Source organism: Sebastes umbrosus, chromosome 21 (assembly GCF_015220745.1).
Source record: "Sebastes umbrosus isolate fSebUmb1 chromosome 21, fSebUmb1.pri, whole genome shotgun sequence".
In the NCBI taxonomy this organism is placed as follows: Eukaryota; Metazoa; Chordata; class Actinopteri; order Perciformes; family Sebastidae; genus Sebastes; species Sebastes umbrosus.
This window is the reverse complement of record NC_051289.1, coordinates 19,973,279-19,988,261: the sequence shown is the minus strand read 5'-3', so window position 1 is coordinate 19,988,261 and position 14,983 is coordinate 19,973,279. Positions and strand designations below refer to the sequence as shown.

The window sequence follows — 14,983 nt, the reverse complement described above, 5'->3', positions numbered from 1 at the left end:
ATACACAGTGTCCACCACTGGTGAAAACTACAAATTGAGAGACAAGATCAATTCTAGTAAGAACATAAAACAAAAAAGTTTCAAAACCAAGTGAATCCATCTGGGATCACAGAATGAAAATGCATCAAAAATCTTCTAATCAAGCCGTTCTGGAACCGGCTGTAAACACAACACAGACATGTTATCACTTTGTTCAGCTAAGACCTATTTACACATCCAGCCGATACAGAGCAACATCCAAACACTGAGATATAGTCGGGATACTGTTGAATAACCAAATTAAGATGGTGTACTCCAATTTAAAGAGGACCTATTTGTGCTTTTATTTCTTTCCTTCAGTGTGTTATATAATATTTTGTGCATGTAAAAGGTTTGCAAAGTTATAAAGCCAAAAGTACATGCCAAAGAGAGTTCCTCTCCCCCACAGAAACACTGCTACTGAGCTGCCTGAAACGCCTTGATTGAAGTCCCGCATTTTCTTCCGTAACGTGGTGATGTCATCAAGTAACACATTTGTATAATACCTGCCTATAGCGGCTAGTTTGGCACGCCCTCAAACAAAAACATAAACCAAAAACTGTCACTGTATGTGACACATTGACATTTATTTTGACACGTCACTTGACTGTGGTTCTGCTTTCTGTTAAGATACGGAATAAGCTGAAGGTGGGAGCTGCTATAGGGTAGTAACACGTGATGATGACTTCAAATTAAGACTCAATTCAGAAAAAAAGACCCCTAATAATTTGCATACAATTCCTTGAAACAAACTGCCTTCTACAAAACATGTTGAAATAATCTCTCTGGATTTAGAACTCAATTATGGACAGATAATTGCAACGTAACACTTTGTAGTACTAACACTAATAGCAGCATTAATAGAGATAAGAGCACTTGTACTAATAGCAACAACTTAGTATGAATGGCTAAATGACGCTGGTGACAGTGACTAGCACGATCAGCTAAAGTTAGCTTGAGCAATACAGTCATACATTAACGTTATAGCAGCATCAGACTGTCGTCTCCAACTAAATCTCAGCCTATAGATCAAACAGTTGGTTATTAACATGTTGTTTATTTACAGACAACACTCAGCCTAACGGGGTTCAATCAAATATGTAGAGATGTCTGGATCAGCAATATCCGGCCACTGTGTTTAACGGGAGAATACTGGCGGGACATGGCGGCGATCAACCTTCATTTATCAAGGTATCGCAAACACTCAGGTTCAGGCGAGGTTGCAAAACAATTACTAGAGATGTATAAATCAAACGTTTTGTTTAACAAGAGATGATCGAATGCGAACTTGTCACAATTAGTCAAAATCAGAAGCAGGTTGGAATTGGAAAGCTGTTGTTGTTGTTGTTGTTGTTGTTGTGGCTATCTGTTGGATTTCATTTGGCTCATGAACGGCCACAGTGTGAGACAAGGACTGTAACTGCGAAGGAGGAGGAGGAGGAGGAAGATGAAGATTGCCTCCTCAGGACAGAAAAAAACAGCTGTTGGTTGTCACGACTGGCCTGCCCACGCACACACACACGCACACACACACACACGCACACACGCACGCACGCACGCACACACACACACACACACACACACACACACACACACACACACACACACACACACACACACACACACACACACACACACACACACACACACACACACACACACACACACACACACACACACACACACACACACGCACACACACACACAGAGAGAACAGCCTCTCATTGCCACCAGTTCTGACCACACTCAGGGAGTCAGTGTTCCTCTCTTTGCAGCCCCGCTCCACTCCATCAGGGTGAAGGTGGTTTGGGTCAAGCTTTAGCGTGTCGAGTGATCTAATAACGACACTCTGAGTCTCTACAGAAATGAGGCTTTGCTCTCCTGCTCCAACACAAAGAGCAGCCGAGTGTCACTAGATGTAAATGTAGTCCTGTACTGTGCCGTATGTGTTGGAGTGGATCCAATCCATGGGTGTCAGATGATTGAACACACTGCTCATCTGGTGGAAAGTGCTTGTCTAAATCTCACTGCGATTGACCTCCGCACACTCAAAGTCAAGAGGAGTGAGCTTCACACTACTTCTGCTTATAGTCTGTGGGAGAATGTTAGAGCTATCAGCAACGAGTGGCATTTCTGGATTGTGCAATAAAAGACAAAAAGAGCAATTTCACATGCAAGTAAAAGCACTGAGTAGGGCCGCCCCCTCGTAGTCGATTAGATGTCTAATTGGTTGTTTTGTTTTTAGTCGACTAAGATTTCTTTAGTCCGTTATTCATTTTTGTATGCTTTTTCATGCTGATTGACTCATTTCCAATAAACTTATGAGCCTATCTCTGGTAAACACCAGATTTAAAGTGGTGCTTTTGTGTGATCTTATCGCATCCATTGGGCCCATAGAGCAGGCGCAGTAGCGTGTCCTCTAACCCCGCCTCCCAGCCCTACTTTAACTTCCCCTAAAACCACAAACTTTGTTGCTTTTACTGTTCTATTTGTTGCATGGATTAAACAGACAGACAGATAGAGTTGTTGATAGGTTTGAAAGGTTATAAACTGTTGCTGTATAAATCATAAATCTAGAGAAACAGAAAACTGACTTTATATCACTAATAGGGCTGTCATAGTTGATGCGATAACGCGTTAATCCAAATTCGTTTTAACCATGTCGTGCTAGCTTGTCGAGAAGGAGGTTAAATAATGCTCCAAACTTGGAGAGAAAAAACTGTCATGGCCATTTTCAAAGGGGTCCCTTGACCTCTGACCTCCAGATATGTGAATGAAAATGGGTTCTATGGGTACCCACGAGTCTCCCCTTTACAGACATGTCCATTTTATGATAATCACATGCAGTTTGGGGCAAGTCATAGTCAAGTCAGCACACTGACAGCTGTTGTTGCCTGTCGGGCTGCAGTTTGCCATGTTATGATTTAAGCATATCTTTTATGCTAAATGCAGTACATGTGAGGGTTTCTGGACAATATTTTTCATTGTTTTGTGTTGTTAATTGATTTCCAAAAATAAATATATCCATACATTTGCATAAAGCAGCATATTTGCCCACTCCTATGTGGATAAGAGTATTAAATACTTGACAAATCTCCCTTTAAGGTACATTTTTAACAGATACAAAAATGTGCAATTAATTTGTGATGAATTGAGATTAACTATGAACAATAATATGATTTATCACGATTAAATATTTTAATTGATTGACAGCCCTAATCGCTAAACATGTTATTTAAGAAATGTGCGTATAAGGAACACAGCACACTGGTTAGGGACTCTCGGCTGGATGATGATATAACAGCTAAGTGGAGTTTGGGCCTGCCGGCAGCTGACCTTCCTGCTCTGAATCAGTGTAGACCAGCGAGCCGTCCAGCCATCCAAGACTGAGTGCAGATCCAACCATGAACCAAGCAGCAGTATATCTAAACCTAAAGCAGATTTGCGAGGAGGGAGAATGAGATGATGATGATGATGGCAAACACAGAGGGGATGGATTATGTTTGGACAGCAAACATACATGGCAGCATGCACTTGACTGAAAACACACAGCCACACTGACAGCAAACCAGGGTTGTAGGGGAGGGACTCCAGAGTAAGACTGTTGACATGTTGGTTCTTACTTGGAGGTAAGGCTTGGTCAGTGGCAGCAGGAAAATGGTTTAGGTCATGGCTGGGTCGCAGGACTGGAAGATGGCCAACAGGAGGGGAGAAGTCTGAGCCTACAGGACATCAGAGGAGACAGGACGGAATAAATGACCATGATGCTGGGGATAGGAAAAGGAAACTCACTGCGGATTCGGACTGTGCGATATTATATATATATATGTTGTTACCCTAACATCCCGCCTAGTATTCCTGGTGTTTGCATTGGACAGTTTCACAGTGCATGATTTTCATCCAGTTAGTAGTGTGTCTCTTTCTTTTAGCTCTGTTTTTGGTCTCAACCATAGACTGTATATAAGAAGTGGACGTAGTCACCATGACGTCACTCGTTGGTTTGTGGAGCAAGCGAGTTTGAAGCCTTGAATTCTCCATTTTGACCGTCGCCATCTTGGTTTTAAGTGACGAGAGGGTGGAGCTAAGTATTAACAGAACGCTGAATAAGACATTTTAGGCGACCAAAAAGGTTAGAGTTAACTCTGATGAACTGAAAACGAGGGCTGCCCACTCTTGGTCGACTAATCGGTCGTTTTGGTCCTAGTAACCCCGGATTTCTTTTGTAATGTTTTAGGCTTTTTTCATGCTGAATGACTTATTTCCAAGAAACGTATGAGCCCATACATATCCCTCGTAAACACCACATTTCAAGTGTTAAATCAACTAATCAATTAGTTGACAAAATCGTATGAGTGTTAGTTGACTAAGAATTTCTTTGGTCGAGGACAGCCCAACTGAAAACACACTGTGAAAGGGTTAAAAATCTAAGATGAAAACACAGACAACTCCCAGACCGGACAACGCCGTGGTAGCGACCTGTCAATCACAAGGTAGCCAGCTAGTCTCTAACTGTGTCAATATAAAAATACCAGTTAGCAGGGTTATTATCGTAAACTAAATCTGAAACTAGAATGAAAATAAGCAGTGAAAAATTCTAGAAAAACTTAAACTAAACTGAAACGATATTGCCTGGTTAAAAAAATATTACAAATAAATTGAAAATAATAAAAAAGTAACCGCCGTATGAGAGCAGTGCAGAGCGGCAGCCGTTAGCTAGCCAGTGGGGCACAACAGAGAGACACACATGAACTAAAATGCACAAGCGAGCGGGCCGGTCCGGCAATGTAAACAAAGCACAAAGAAGCTCCGATTCCAACACACACAGAGGGAGAAAGACTTCATTCTCTGCTCAGGTAGACATTACTCCTCTATATCTTTACATAGACAACAGTTGTTTTTACTGCTATATTAATGCTCTGAATCCCGTATATAGAACCTTTAACCATCTGGGGTCGGGATGAAATTGCAGGTGACATATTTTCTTCTGGTTAGCGCTGTCGCCTCACAGCAAGAGGGTCGCAGGTTTAAATCCGGCTTGTGTGGATCCGCCCTTCTGTCTGGAGTTTGCATGTTCTCCCCGTGTTATTGTGGGGTTCTACCAGGTTCTACGGCTTCCTCCCACAGTCCAAAGACATGCAGGTTGTGATAGTCTGGCGACCTGTCCAGCGTGTACCCCGCTTTCGCCCAATGTCAGCTGGGATCGGCTCCTCAAACACGAAACAATACTCACTCCCCATCACCTCATTAAAAGATGCACTCTCATTGGCTACAGCATTTCCATCTGCCTAAAATGCTAATTGCGAGTGAATGTGTGATCCGGATGGAGGGGAATGCAAAGTGGAAATACACACAACATGCTTTGAGATGGCAACGTGGTTCAGATCAGCCTGGTGGAAATGTAACCGATACCGTGTTACCACATTAATGAGGGAGGTAGAGGGATATTGTTGCAGCAGGTGAAACAGGTATTTAACAGGAGCAGATACATCACAGTAATGACAGCAGGTAGAGATATGGAAGAAAATAGTACAGCGTCTGCTCACTGCAAGCCCATCATCAGGAATAACATCCTGAAAATCACAGAATTTCATGATTTAAGCCAATAAGCTGAAGGAATGGTGGGTTCACATCAGCTACAACATGACTTCAGGACAGATATCTACAGTATTCTGCCTCATACCGAAGTCCTTGTTTACATGTTGGTCTTATATCATGTTTACGTCATGCTTCCTCACACCCCCCACTCAAAATAACTAGCATTTAGGGTTTAAAAAGGACTCTTAAAGCGCAGAAGCTACGGAATTTCACATTTGACAGAAATCATTTGAATTAGTGTGAATGCATCGTCTCTGTTCCACAATAGAGAAACTCCAGGCTTTACTCCAGCTCTAAAATAATGTAGCTGATGATGACATTTGGAACTTGTGGACCAGATACATTTTTAATCTGAGGCCAAAATTAGCTAAATAAATGTGTGTGATTGTATTAAAACATGTAAGACCCTTCAGGTGCAGGATGTGCTGGTGTGTTTTGATGGGAGAAGGGAGGGGAAGAAGAATATAAACAACATTTGAAAGAACAAACCTTGCAGGGAGTCGGCAGTTTGCTGATTGCATTTCAGAAGAGGGCAATTTCATTTTGTTTCTGCAAGACTGTGTGTGTGTGTGTGTGTGTGTGTGTGTGTGTGTGTGTGTGTTTGACCTACTTTTCTACCACAGTCTATAACAGTCATCATGTAAAATGCAGTGATACAGTATGAAACATGAAGACGTATCAGGTGAAACGAGCCCAGTCAACGTTTCATTTGACTGCAGACCTCATGAAACAGCTCAGACCAAAGGTGGGAATAATTTACACTCTTTTTTCTATTTATCTTTTATATATTTCTGATGGAACATCTGTACAAATGTTACTGTCATTCCATCCAGTAATGTGCAGGGTGTAAATTAAATCTGCATGATGGTATGTTTGTCAGTGTTATACATTATCTCCTTTTAAGCCCTTTTCACACGTGGAATATCTGTTAAATGTTAATGACTTTAGGGGCTTTCGACTGGAGGTCTCCACTAATGAATGACCTTTATGTGCAGGAGGGATGCTCTCCCCACTCACCCCACGGTGGATTCCCTGATGCATCTTCTCATCAGTGTCATTATTTATTAAACTGAACTCTGCTGCCTGTTGGCCCAGGCCAGAGTTAACATTTAATAAGCAGATTCATTTTCAAATCAGTTAGACACAAAACCGATGGCTTCGTGCCCGCCGTTGTCTCACACATATGGTCTGTCAGCGCGGCATAACGTTAGCGATTGTCCGACAACCAGCTATTCTCATTGAAGTGACGAGCCACTCCTCGGAGTTTTGCTCAGCTATTTAGCTATTTTTTAAATATTTATTTTAACCGATAGCATTAATTGGGTAAATTCTTAATGTCGGTTAACAAACAATCAATCAAACTTTATTTATATAGCACCATTCAAACAAGTTGAATGCTATTCAAAGTGCCGTACAATCGATTGACAAAAAATGTAGAATGTTAAAAATGAATTTAGAGACTAATGCACGCCAAAACAACCAATATAGAAGTTTAGTGAATAAGAAAGCAATAAAAGATGGGTATTTAAGATGATAAAAGGTAAATAAATTACAAGGAAATAAAAATTATTAAATAAAAATTATGAAACTACACAAAATGAGCAGATAATATTAAAATAATGAAATTTTAATTAAATAAAAATAGAATAAAAGACATAATAATGATCAGCAAGATCAGCAATAACAGTTAAATGGTTAATTATTAACATCTCTAGTATTGGTTTATGCAATTTTCCCCTCTTGTATGTATGTGTGTGTGTGTTTTTCTCAGCCTTGCTGTCATAGTTGATGGTGCAGAGAGAGGAGAACAGGAAAGGTTGGGAGGGAAAGGGGGGATCCCTGGCTAGAATCAAACCAAGGGTGTTACACTTATTATTATTAGCTCCCAGGATGACCTTCAGATGTAATTTACCACCTAAAAATTCATAAAATTAGACCCACAGAGATATGGTAGGGGTCTAACACCAAGACAGCTGACCAACTGAAGCTCCAGCTGTTGTACAGACGTGCATCATGTTTACACAGTGAAGCTGAAACTCCAGCAGATGACCAATAAGAACGTTTTTCTCTCACCGATGTTGGTTCTGTCGCTGGGCCCCGCCACAGCTGGCTCCCCCTGCTCTCCTCTCCTGGCCTCCTTCAACCTCCCCGTCCTCCTCTCTCCTCCGGCCCCGCCCGCCTCCTGGCCCTCCGGCGTGAGGCCGGCGTCGGGCACCGACTCGAAGGCGCTCTCCTCGTCTTCGTCCTCGTCCTGGGAGGAGAACACGGTGCTGCCGGAGAGCCTGTTGCTGTCCACCGAGGAGAGGCGGGTGTGGCTGCAGAAGCGGCCCCTGCCCTCGTAGCCCGAGTTGCTGTAGCACGACGTGCTGTAGCAGGAGGTGCTGTAGCACGAGGTGCTGTAGCAGGAGGTGTCGCAAAACTCGCACTCGTTCTCGCCCGGGTGTCGGTGGGTGACTCTTCTCCCTCCTCCGTTGCTGGAATCTCCCTCTTCGCTCTCCAGGCAGGAGGGAGAGATCCTCCTGACCGCTGTGTGTCCTCCTCCTCCTCCTCCATCTCCTTCCAGGAGCTGGTTCAGCTCAGAGAGACGTTCGATGGAGAGGCTGCGAGGTAGGGAGCGACGGCAGCAGGGGCCTGGACACTCTGGGACCTGTAGGAACACATATAGAGCTTTTACTGCCTTACAGGTACACATTAGTTGGACAGACATTGCTGGCTTCCCCAAACCAGACACGTTGGTTCATTGTCATCTTTGAAAAAAACAATTGAGACAGACATTCCTAATTTCGGTAGAAGACATACTTTACCCTTAATAAAGAACATTTATAGAGAAAAATCTACACTTTTACTATGTTACATTTGGACTTGTTACATGTTACATTCTGTGAAGAGGCCTCCTCATGCCTCTGTATACCGTCGAATAATGGCTTAAACTGCGGTCAGATATTCAGATGACAGAAAACATTCCGGGCCTCACTTTTTCTTTTGTCTGCCTTTGTTTGAAATGTACGGAGGCCCCTCTAGACCCCTAGGAGAACATTTTATTAACTCGTTCCCTCAAGTTAGTAAGTAGTTCCCTCAAGTTAGTAAGTCGTTCCCTCAGGTTAGTAAGTCGTTCCCTCGAATTAGTAAGTAGTTCCCTCAAGTTAGTAAGTCGTTCCCTCAAATTAGTAAGTAGTTCCCTCAAGTAAGTAAGTCGTTCCCTCAGGTTAGTAAGTCGTTCCCTCAAGTTAGTAAGTCGTTCCCCTCAAGTTAGTAAACCGTTCCCTCAAATTAGTAAGTCGTTCCCTCAAATTAGTAAGTAGTTCCCTCAAGTAAGTAAGTCGTTCCCTCAGGTTAGTAAGTCGTTCCCTCAAGTTAGTAAGTCGTTCCCCTCAAGTTAGTAAACCGTTCCCTCAAATTAGTAAGTCGTTCCCTCAAATTAGTAAGTAGTTCCCTCAAGTAAGTAAGTCGTTCCCTCAGGTTAGTAAGTCGTTCCCTCAAGTTAGTAAGTCGTTCCCCTCAAGTTAGTAAACCGTTCCCTCAAATTAGTAAGTCGTTCCCTCAAATTAGTAAGTAGTTCCCTCAAGTAAGTAAGTCGTTCCCTCAGGTTAGTAAGTCGTTCCCTCAAGTTAGTAAGTCGTTCCCCTCAAGTTAGTAAACCGTTCCCTCAAATTAGTAAGTAGTTCCCTCAAGTAAGTAAGTCGTTCCCTCAGGTTAGTAAGTCGTTCCCTCAAATTAGTAAGTTGTTCCCTCAAGTAAGTAAGTCGTTCCCTCAAGTTAGAAAGTCGTTCCCTCAAGTTAGTAAGTCGTTCCCTCAGGTTAGTAGGTCGTTCCCTCAGGTTAGTAAGTTGTTCCCTGAAGTTAGTAAGCCGTTCCCTCAAATTAGTAAGTCGTTCCCTCAAGTAAGTAAGTTGTCCCCTCAAGTTAGCAAGTCGTTCCCTCAAATTATTAAGTCGTTCTCTCAGGTTAGTAAGTCGTTCCCTCAAGTTAGTAAGTCGGTAAGTCGTTCCCTCAATTTAGTAAGTCGTTCCCTCAAGTTAGTAACACGTTCCTTTTAAGATATTAGACAATATGACACACAAATTGTCGTTTACATTTGTAAATAATATTTTTCAGTCGTAGATCATGTAATACACATTTGTGACCATTTTGAGACTAACTTCACTCCATACTCTATCGTCACAAAATAACACAGCATGCAGTGAGCTGGTGTTTTTCTCTTTTTCTTTTACTCATCAAGTAACTTATATAGTTTTTTTCAGGGGATGCGTTTGTACTTTGCACTCAGTTAATAAGTTAGTTACTAAGTTTTAAGTTTCTAAATTTTATTTCAACTCATGTACTTGTTATTAAATAGTAACTTGAGTTCAGTGTTTGGCTCTCAAGTCCATAACTGTTGGTACCTGAGAGGGAGACTGGGTTGTATCCTCCTCGTCCTCATCCTCCTGCCTCTCCTCGTCTTTGGAGGTTTTAAGTGTTGGAGACGTGGAGGTGGTGTCCTGAATGGTGCTCGTATTGTCTCCCTCCCCAGTGTCCTCCTCCTCCTGGCTGGGAGCTCTCTGCTGGGCCGAGGGGAGGCTGTGGAGGAGGTGGTGGATCCGGATGTAGTGGGACCGGGGCGTCTCCGGCTCGCCGCACGCCGATGCGATCACCGTCTCCAGCTCCGACACCGGGAGGGAGCAGGGGCGGTTTTTGCGTCGCGGGGGAGTGTTGGAGTTGTAGCTTGAGAAGGGGGATTGGCACGTGCAGGGGACGCTGCTTCTTTCTCCTCCCTCCGTCGCCTCCTGTGGGGCCCCGTCAGCTTGTTCTACAGAGGATGTGATGTTTCCCTCCGTGGGGGTCTCCATGGTAGCAGCCCCATCATCTGTTGTTACTACCGGATTGTCAGAGTCTGGCTTCGGCTGCGTTTCCTCCGCAACCTCCTTTCCTTCTCCCGTCACCTCCTCCTCAGCTTGCGGTGCTCTCTGCTCCTCCTCTTCTCCCTCACACTGACTCTCCTCCCTTCCTCCCTCCTCTCCACTGTTCTCCTCCTGCTGTTCATCCTCCCCCTGCTCCACCTGTGGCTCTGCAGACGGGGGCTCCTCCCTCACCGTGCTCTCCTCCTCGACAGCTTCTAGCTCCTCCGGTGTCGTCTCAGCCTCCTCCGTCTCAGCGGGACCGACCTCCTCGGGCGTGGAGGCTCCCGCTGTGGAGGCTGGTGGTGCCGAGGTCTCCGGGTCAGAAGGGGCATCCAGGGGGAGGTCGGGCATGTCAGGTCCCACGCTCAGCGTGTCATCATCAGCAACGTGGTTGTCATGTGCTGCATTTCCCCCCTCAGGACAGGCTGCCTCTATGACCAAGGAGATCTCCTCATCGTCTAAGAAAAGAACACATGGAGACGTTAAAGGTCCACTTTTGAGAGTCGGTTGGACAGTTTGGGTTGTGTGCACTGATGTTTCTATAAGAGTACGCCTAATCAGCAGAACCAGATATTGTCTACTTCACACATTCTTACTTTTCTAACCCCGGTGCCTACATCACCCACAATGCAACACGACTGCAGTGAGTTCAGTCGCAGATTCAAGTGTGTTATGCTAAAGGCCCTGACACACCAAGCCAACGGTCGGTTGTCGGTGAGCGTCTGTCGGCCTAGTTTTTACGTTGTGTCAAGCATCGTCAGTTCTAGTCTGGCCGTGACGGAGGTTTTTCGGCCGATTCAGCATGTTGAATCCCTCTGATTGGCTGTTCAGATTAAACGAAACAGTGTGCGAGAAGAGAAACGGAAGGGAGGAAAGCAAACCGACGAGTAAAGTCAAGAGGACACACACAGAAGGCTCTTCTCATTTTTCATCTGATCATTCCAACACACGGATATTTTCACAGCGACATGGCCGTCTGGAATGAAACAAAGTGGTGAGTGAGAGTGGTGTGAAACACTGCTTTGTTTCATGTGCGTATCATAACAATGGCGTGGATATCCGCCATCCTCGGTTACCCTTTTTGAATGACAAATACAGACTACCGCCGCCTGCTGGTGTGGAGAGTCGTTTCCTCTCACGCAGACGCAGAACGTTCGTGTTAACTGGACGTCGGCTGTAGTCTTTGCGGTGCGTTCAAGTGCAACTTGTCAGCCAAGACAAAGGCGGCGTGAGGCGACGCAACAGTCCAGTTCATCTCCACTAGTTCTTTGACGTCGGCTTGGTGCGTCTGGGCCTTGATAGTTGCTAACGGAGCCTCTAGCCTGCAGCAGAGCTGAGCAGTGCGGCTACAGAGGTCTGGTAAGCTCACTTCTTTCTAACTCCACACCTACAGATTTGTTTCATTTTCAAACTTCAGACCGAACCGACACTGAGGACAGCGGATCGCTCAAGGACATTTATCAGATTCCCACACAGCTCCCTCTGGAGACACTAAAGTCTTTATAATTCATCACAGATGCAGTAGAGAAATCCTCGACACTTTGATGTCTTCCCCTTTAAAAAATAGTGACGCCAAAGAAGATTTTTGCTACGTTGTCATCTGCCCCTTTTCTCTTCCTCGTCGTACACAGCCTGGCAGGTGTCAAGGAGCCAAAAAAAACAAAACAAATGTGCATGACAAATGAATAAATCATGTGCATGAATTACAGATTTGTGCTGTTGAATTAATAATGACCTCACTATCGTGGCGTTGAGGAGCGGCAGATTGTTTAGACTGTGGGACCGCGGACGAATCAAATGAGCTGCTCGGTTGTGTTACAGTTTGGTTTTGAAATTGGACAGTGATACTTGGATACAATGATTAAACACTGTGTTTTGTTCTGTCAATGTGTGCTACAAAATCACAGCATGGCTTTTTCCATGGTGTTCCTCAGGGTCTTGGTGTCTTAATGTTGTTTTTTGGAGGGATTATTGATCATTTATACCAATCCTCCAGTGGTAAAAAATGGTTAAATTTAGCACCAAATCTGTGTAACAAATGGTAACAACCCAAAAATTGCTGCAACAAATTATGAGACATAAGTGAACATGGGGATGACCACCACACTGCTATTATAATGTTGTAAGCCCTTACACACTTTCACAATTTATTTCAATTAATGAATGAATGAATTTACTCAAGTTTAAAACAACTTGACACAGAGTCTCAAATTAATCTTCAGGTTCCCAGTTTTCAGGTGATGTACACAACTCCTATGTGACGTCTACTGTTGACCTGCTATCTCCCCCTAAAGACCCCCTGTACCCCCCTAAAAAAACAAAAAATGGGGCTATTGTGGGTCTCAGAGGGTTAAGGGGGACAAATTAGTCATTTGTGAAAATGGGGCGTTCATGTGAGAGCACACCTCTTACATAAATTGATTGGATGCTTGTAAATTAGATTAGACCATGGTGCAGATGAATGTAGGAATATGTATTTGATTTGTCTCTTTTATTTTATTTATTTATTTTTAACATTTTATTTGTATACTAGGATTTTGTAGATATTATTTTTTTAAATGTATCATTTATGTCTTTTATTTATTTATTATTTTTTTTATATTAATATTATTTTGCATATAGGAGTATTGATTTGTGGACCAAAATGTGACAATGTTCATGTAAAAAAATCAATAAAATACTAATTATAAAAAAATAATAATAATAAAAACATGACACCTGCTGGGCTCTGTAGCACTAAAATGCAAAAAAAATAAACTATCCATGTATAAGTTGACCTCCCAAAGAGACAGTTGAGTTAAGAGCTTAACAGCCAAGGGAAGATAGCAGGACTGATAATGTGTCTACTGCTGTATGGCATTATGCTTCATGTACCTGGGTGTATAGAAGAGGTCAGCTCAAAGCGGAACTGCAGCTGGCCGCAGACATGATCTGTTGGCAACCTGCGACCCAGCGTATAATTCACTACCCGATCCCTGCAGACAAGAAACACAGAGGAGAAAGAGAGAAGAGTGAGTGAAGAACAAGTGCAGGGAGAGACGGGAAGAATTGAAATCAGAGCTAAAATCAGATGGTCACGTGAGATTTAAACTGGCACACACACACATCCTTCATCTCATCCGTTGTCTGTGTGGGCCAATGTATGTGGGAACGCTTCCACAGCTCTACAGACTCTCAGTCATCATATTTGGACTGATGATTAGAACAGTCCTACTGCACTCAACTGTATAAATGTGTGTGTATGTGTGTGTGTGTGTGTGTGTGTTTTACCCGATGGCATGTTTTTCCAGCAGCCTCTGGACGGGGACGGACAGCTTCCCGAGGAAACGCTTGATGATCGGCCGACTCTTGGCGAACTTATCCTTCACCTCGATCTCCAGGACGTCAGTGGGCAGAGACACAAAGCTAAACCTCTGCAGAAACAGACAGAGGAGAGAGCGTCGTAACGGTTAGACCTCTCAGTGTCACCGGATTGGGATGGTGTTTGATATTTTGTTTCTGCACTATAGTTAGAACATAATATCTGTGCCTGTAAACTCATGTTAGTCTGTAAGCTTTTTTACCCGGTACCGGGTTCGGCTGAGCTGTGTGTTAAAACACTGCCTTTAAAAACTGCATAAAGTGCCGTGGCGGTCATTTTTCCAAATTGTTTCTAAAAGACGAGGCCTTAACGCAATTAAAACAACATTCCACGTGTATTTTGTCCAAATAATGTTTGGTTGGCAATGATTTCAACATTTTAGTAACAAAACCAACGCACAAGAAATTGTATTTTTACTTTATAATATTTTGGCCTGTTTTTATATTGAATGTACTGTATATACTTGACTTTGGATTCTTTTTTGTTATCTTATTTACACTGTGGTTGATCTTATTTGTTATTTTCTACTTGATCATATTTCATTATTATAATAAAACTACTTCATTTGGAGTCAAAATTATACAATTTAGTTGTTTTTTATTGAGTTTATATTGTTTACAATGGTAGAATGTGATGATGCACAGGGTAACTGTCATGGCCAAAAGCTCCATTGTGTGCACATAGCCTCCTGTAGTGAATATCAGTAGTATTTCATAGCCAGATTTCCTTTCAAGAGGTAGAAAACCCTTTTGGCACACCCAAAGGTATCCAAGTGGACAGACATAAAATTACTCAGATTTGAATAATAGTTTGAGTCTAACATTGTTTTTCCGCAAAAAAAGTGAAATAACCTCGTTAAAAAATTGTTAAATTACAGTTAAATGACATCACCTCCCCGTCCCTCATTGGTCCAGAACCTATGGATATGTTAATGTTCATTTCAAAAGTTTTAACTGCTGGACACAAGATCTCTTAATCTTGTGTATGTGACCTGTAAGTTGCATAGTGGACCATGATTGGCTCGAATCTAGCTGTAACGTCATAAATCCTGCTTGTACGTACGCATCTTAAACTGAGATTTAAGGTGAGTTTTCCTCCTTCAGTAGATTAATGTGAAAACGGCCTTCTAGTG

The 14,983-nt window shown here is 43.0% G+C and overlaps 1 protein-coding gene across 4 annotated transcripts in view; it reads right to left on the bottom strand.

Annotated features, from left to right (window-relative positions):
• The window catches only part of LOC119480602 (E3 ubiquitin-protein ligase HECW1), an 85,979-nt gene that overhangs the window by 35,950 nt on the left and 35,046 nt on the right, over nucleotides 1–14,983 (bottom strand). For 3 of the 4 annotated variants that reach the window (XR_005204965.1, XM_037757035.1, XM_037757034.1), the window contains 5 exons: nucleotides 13,761–13,903; nucleotides 13,365–13,465; nucleotides 9,996–10,948; nucleotides 7,687–8,260; nucleotides 3,642–3,740 (listed from right to left, as the gene is read on the bottom strand). Coding sequence is in view for 3 of the 4 variants with exons in the window: in XM_037757035.1 (XP_037612963.1) it covers nucleotides 3,642–3,740; nucleotides 7,687–8,260; nucleotides 9,996–10,948; nucleotides 13,365–13,465; nucleotides 13,761–13,903 (1,870 nt within the window). In the remaining variant the exon portion in view is untranslated. The remainder of the gene's footprint in view (nucleotides 1–3,641; nucleotides 3,741–7,686; nucleotides 8,261–9,995; nucleotides 10,949–13,364; nucleotides 13,466–13,760; nucleotides 13,904–14,983) is intronic. The other variant, XM_037757036.1, reaches the window with a different exon arrangement.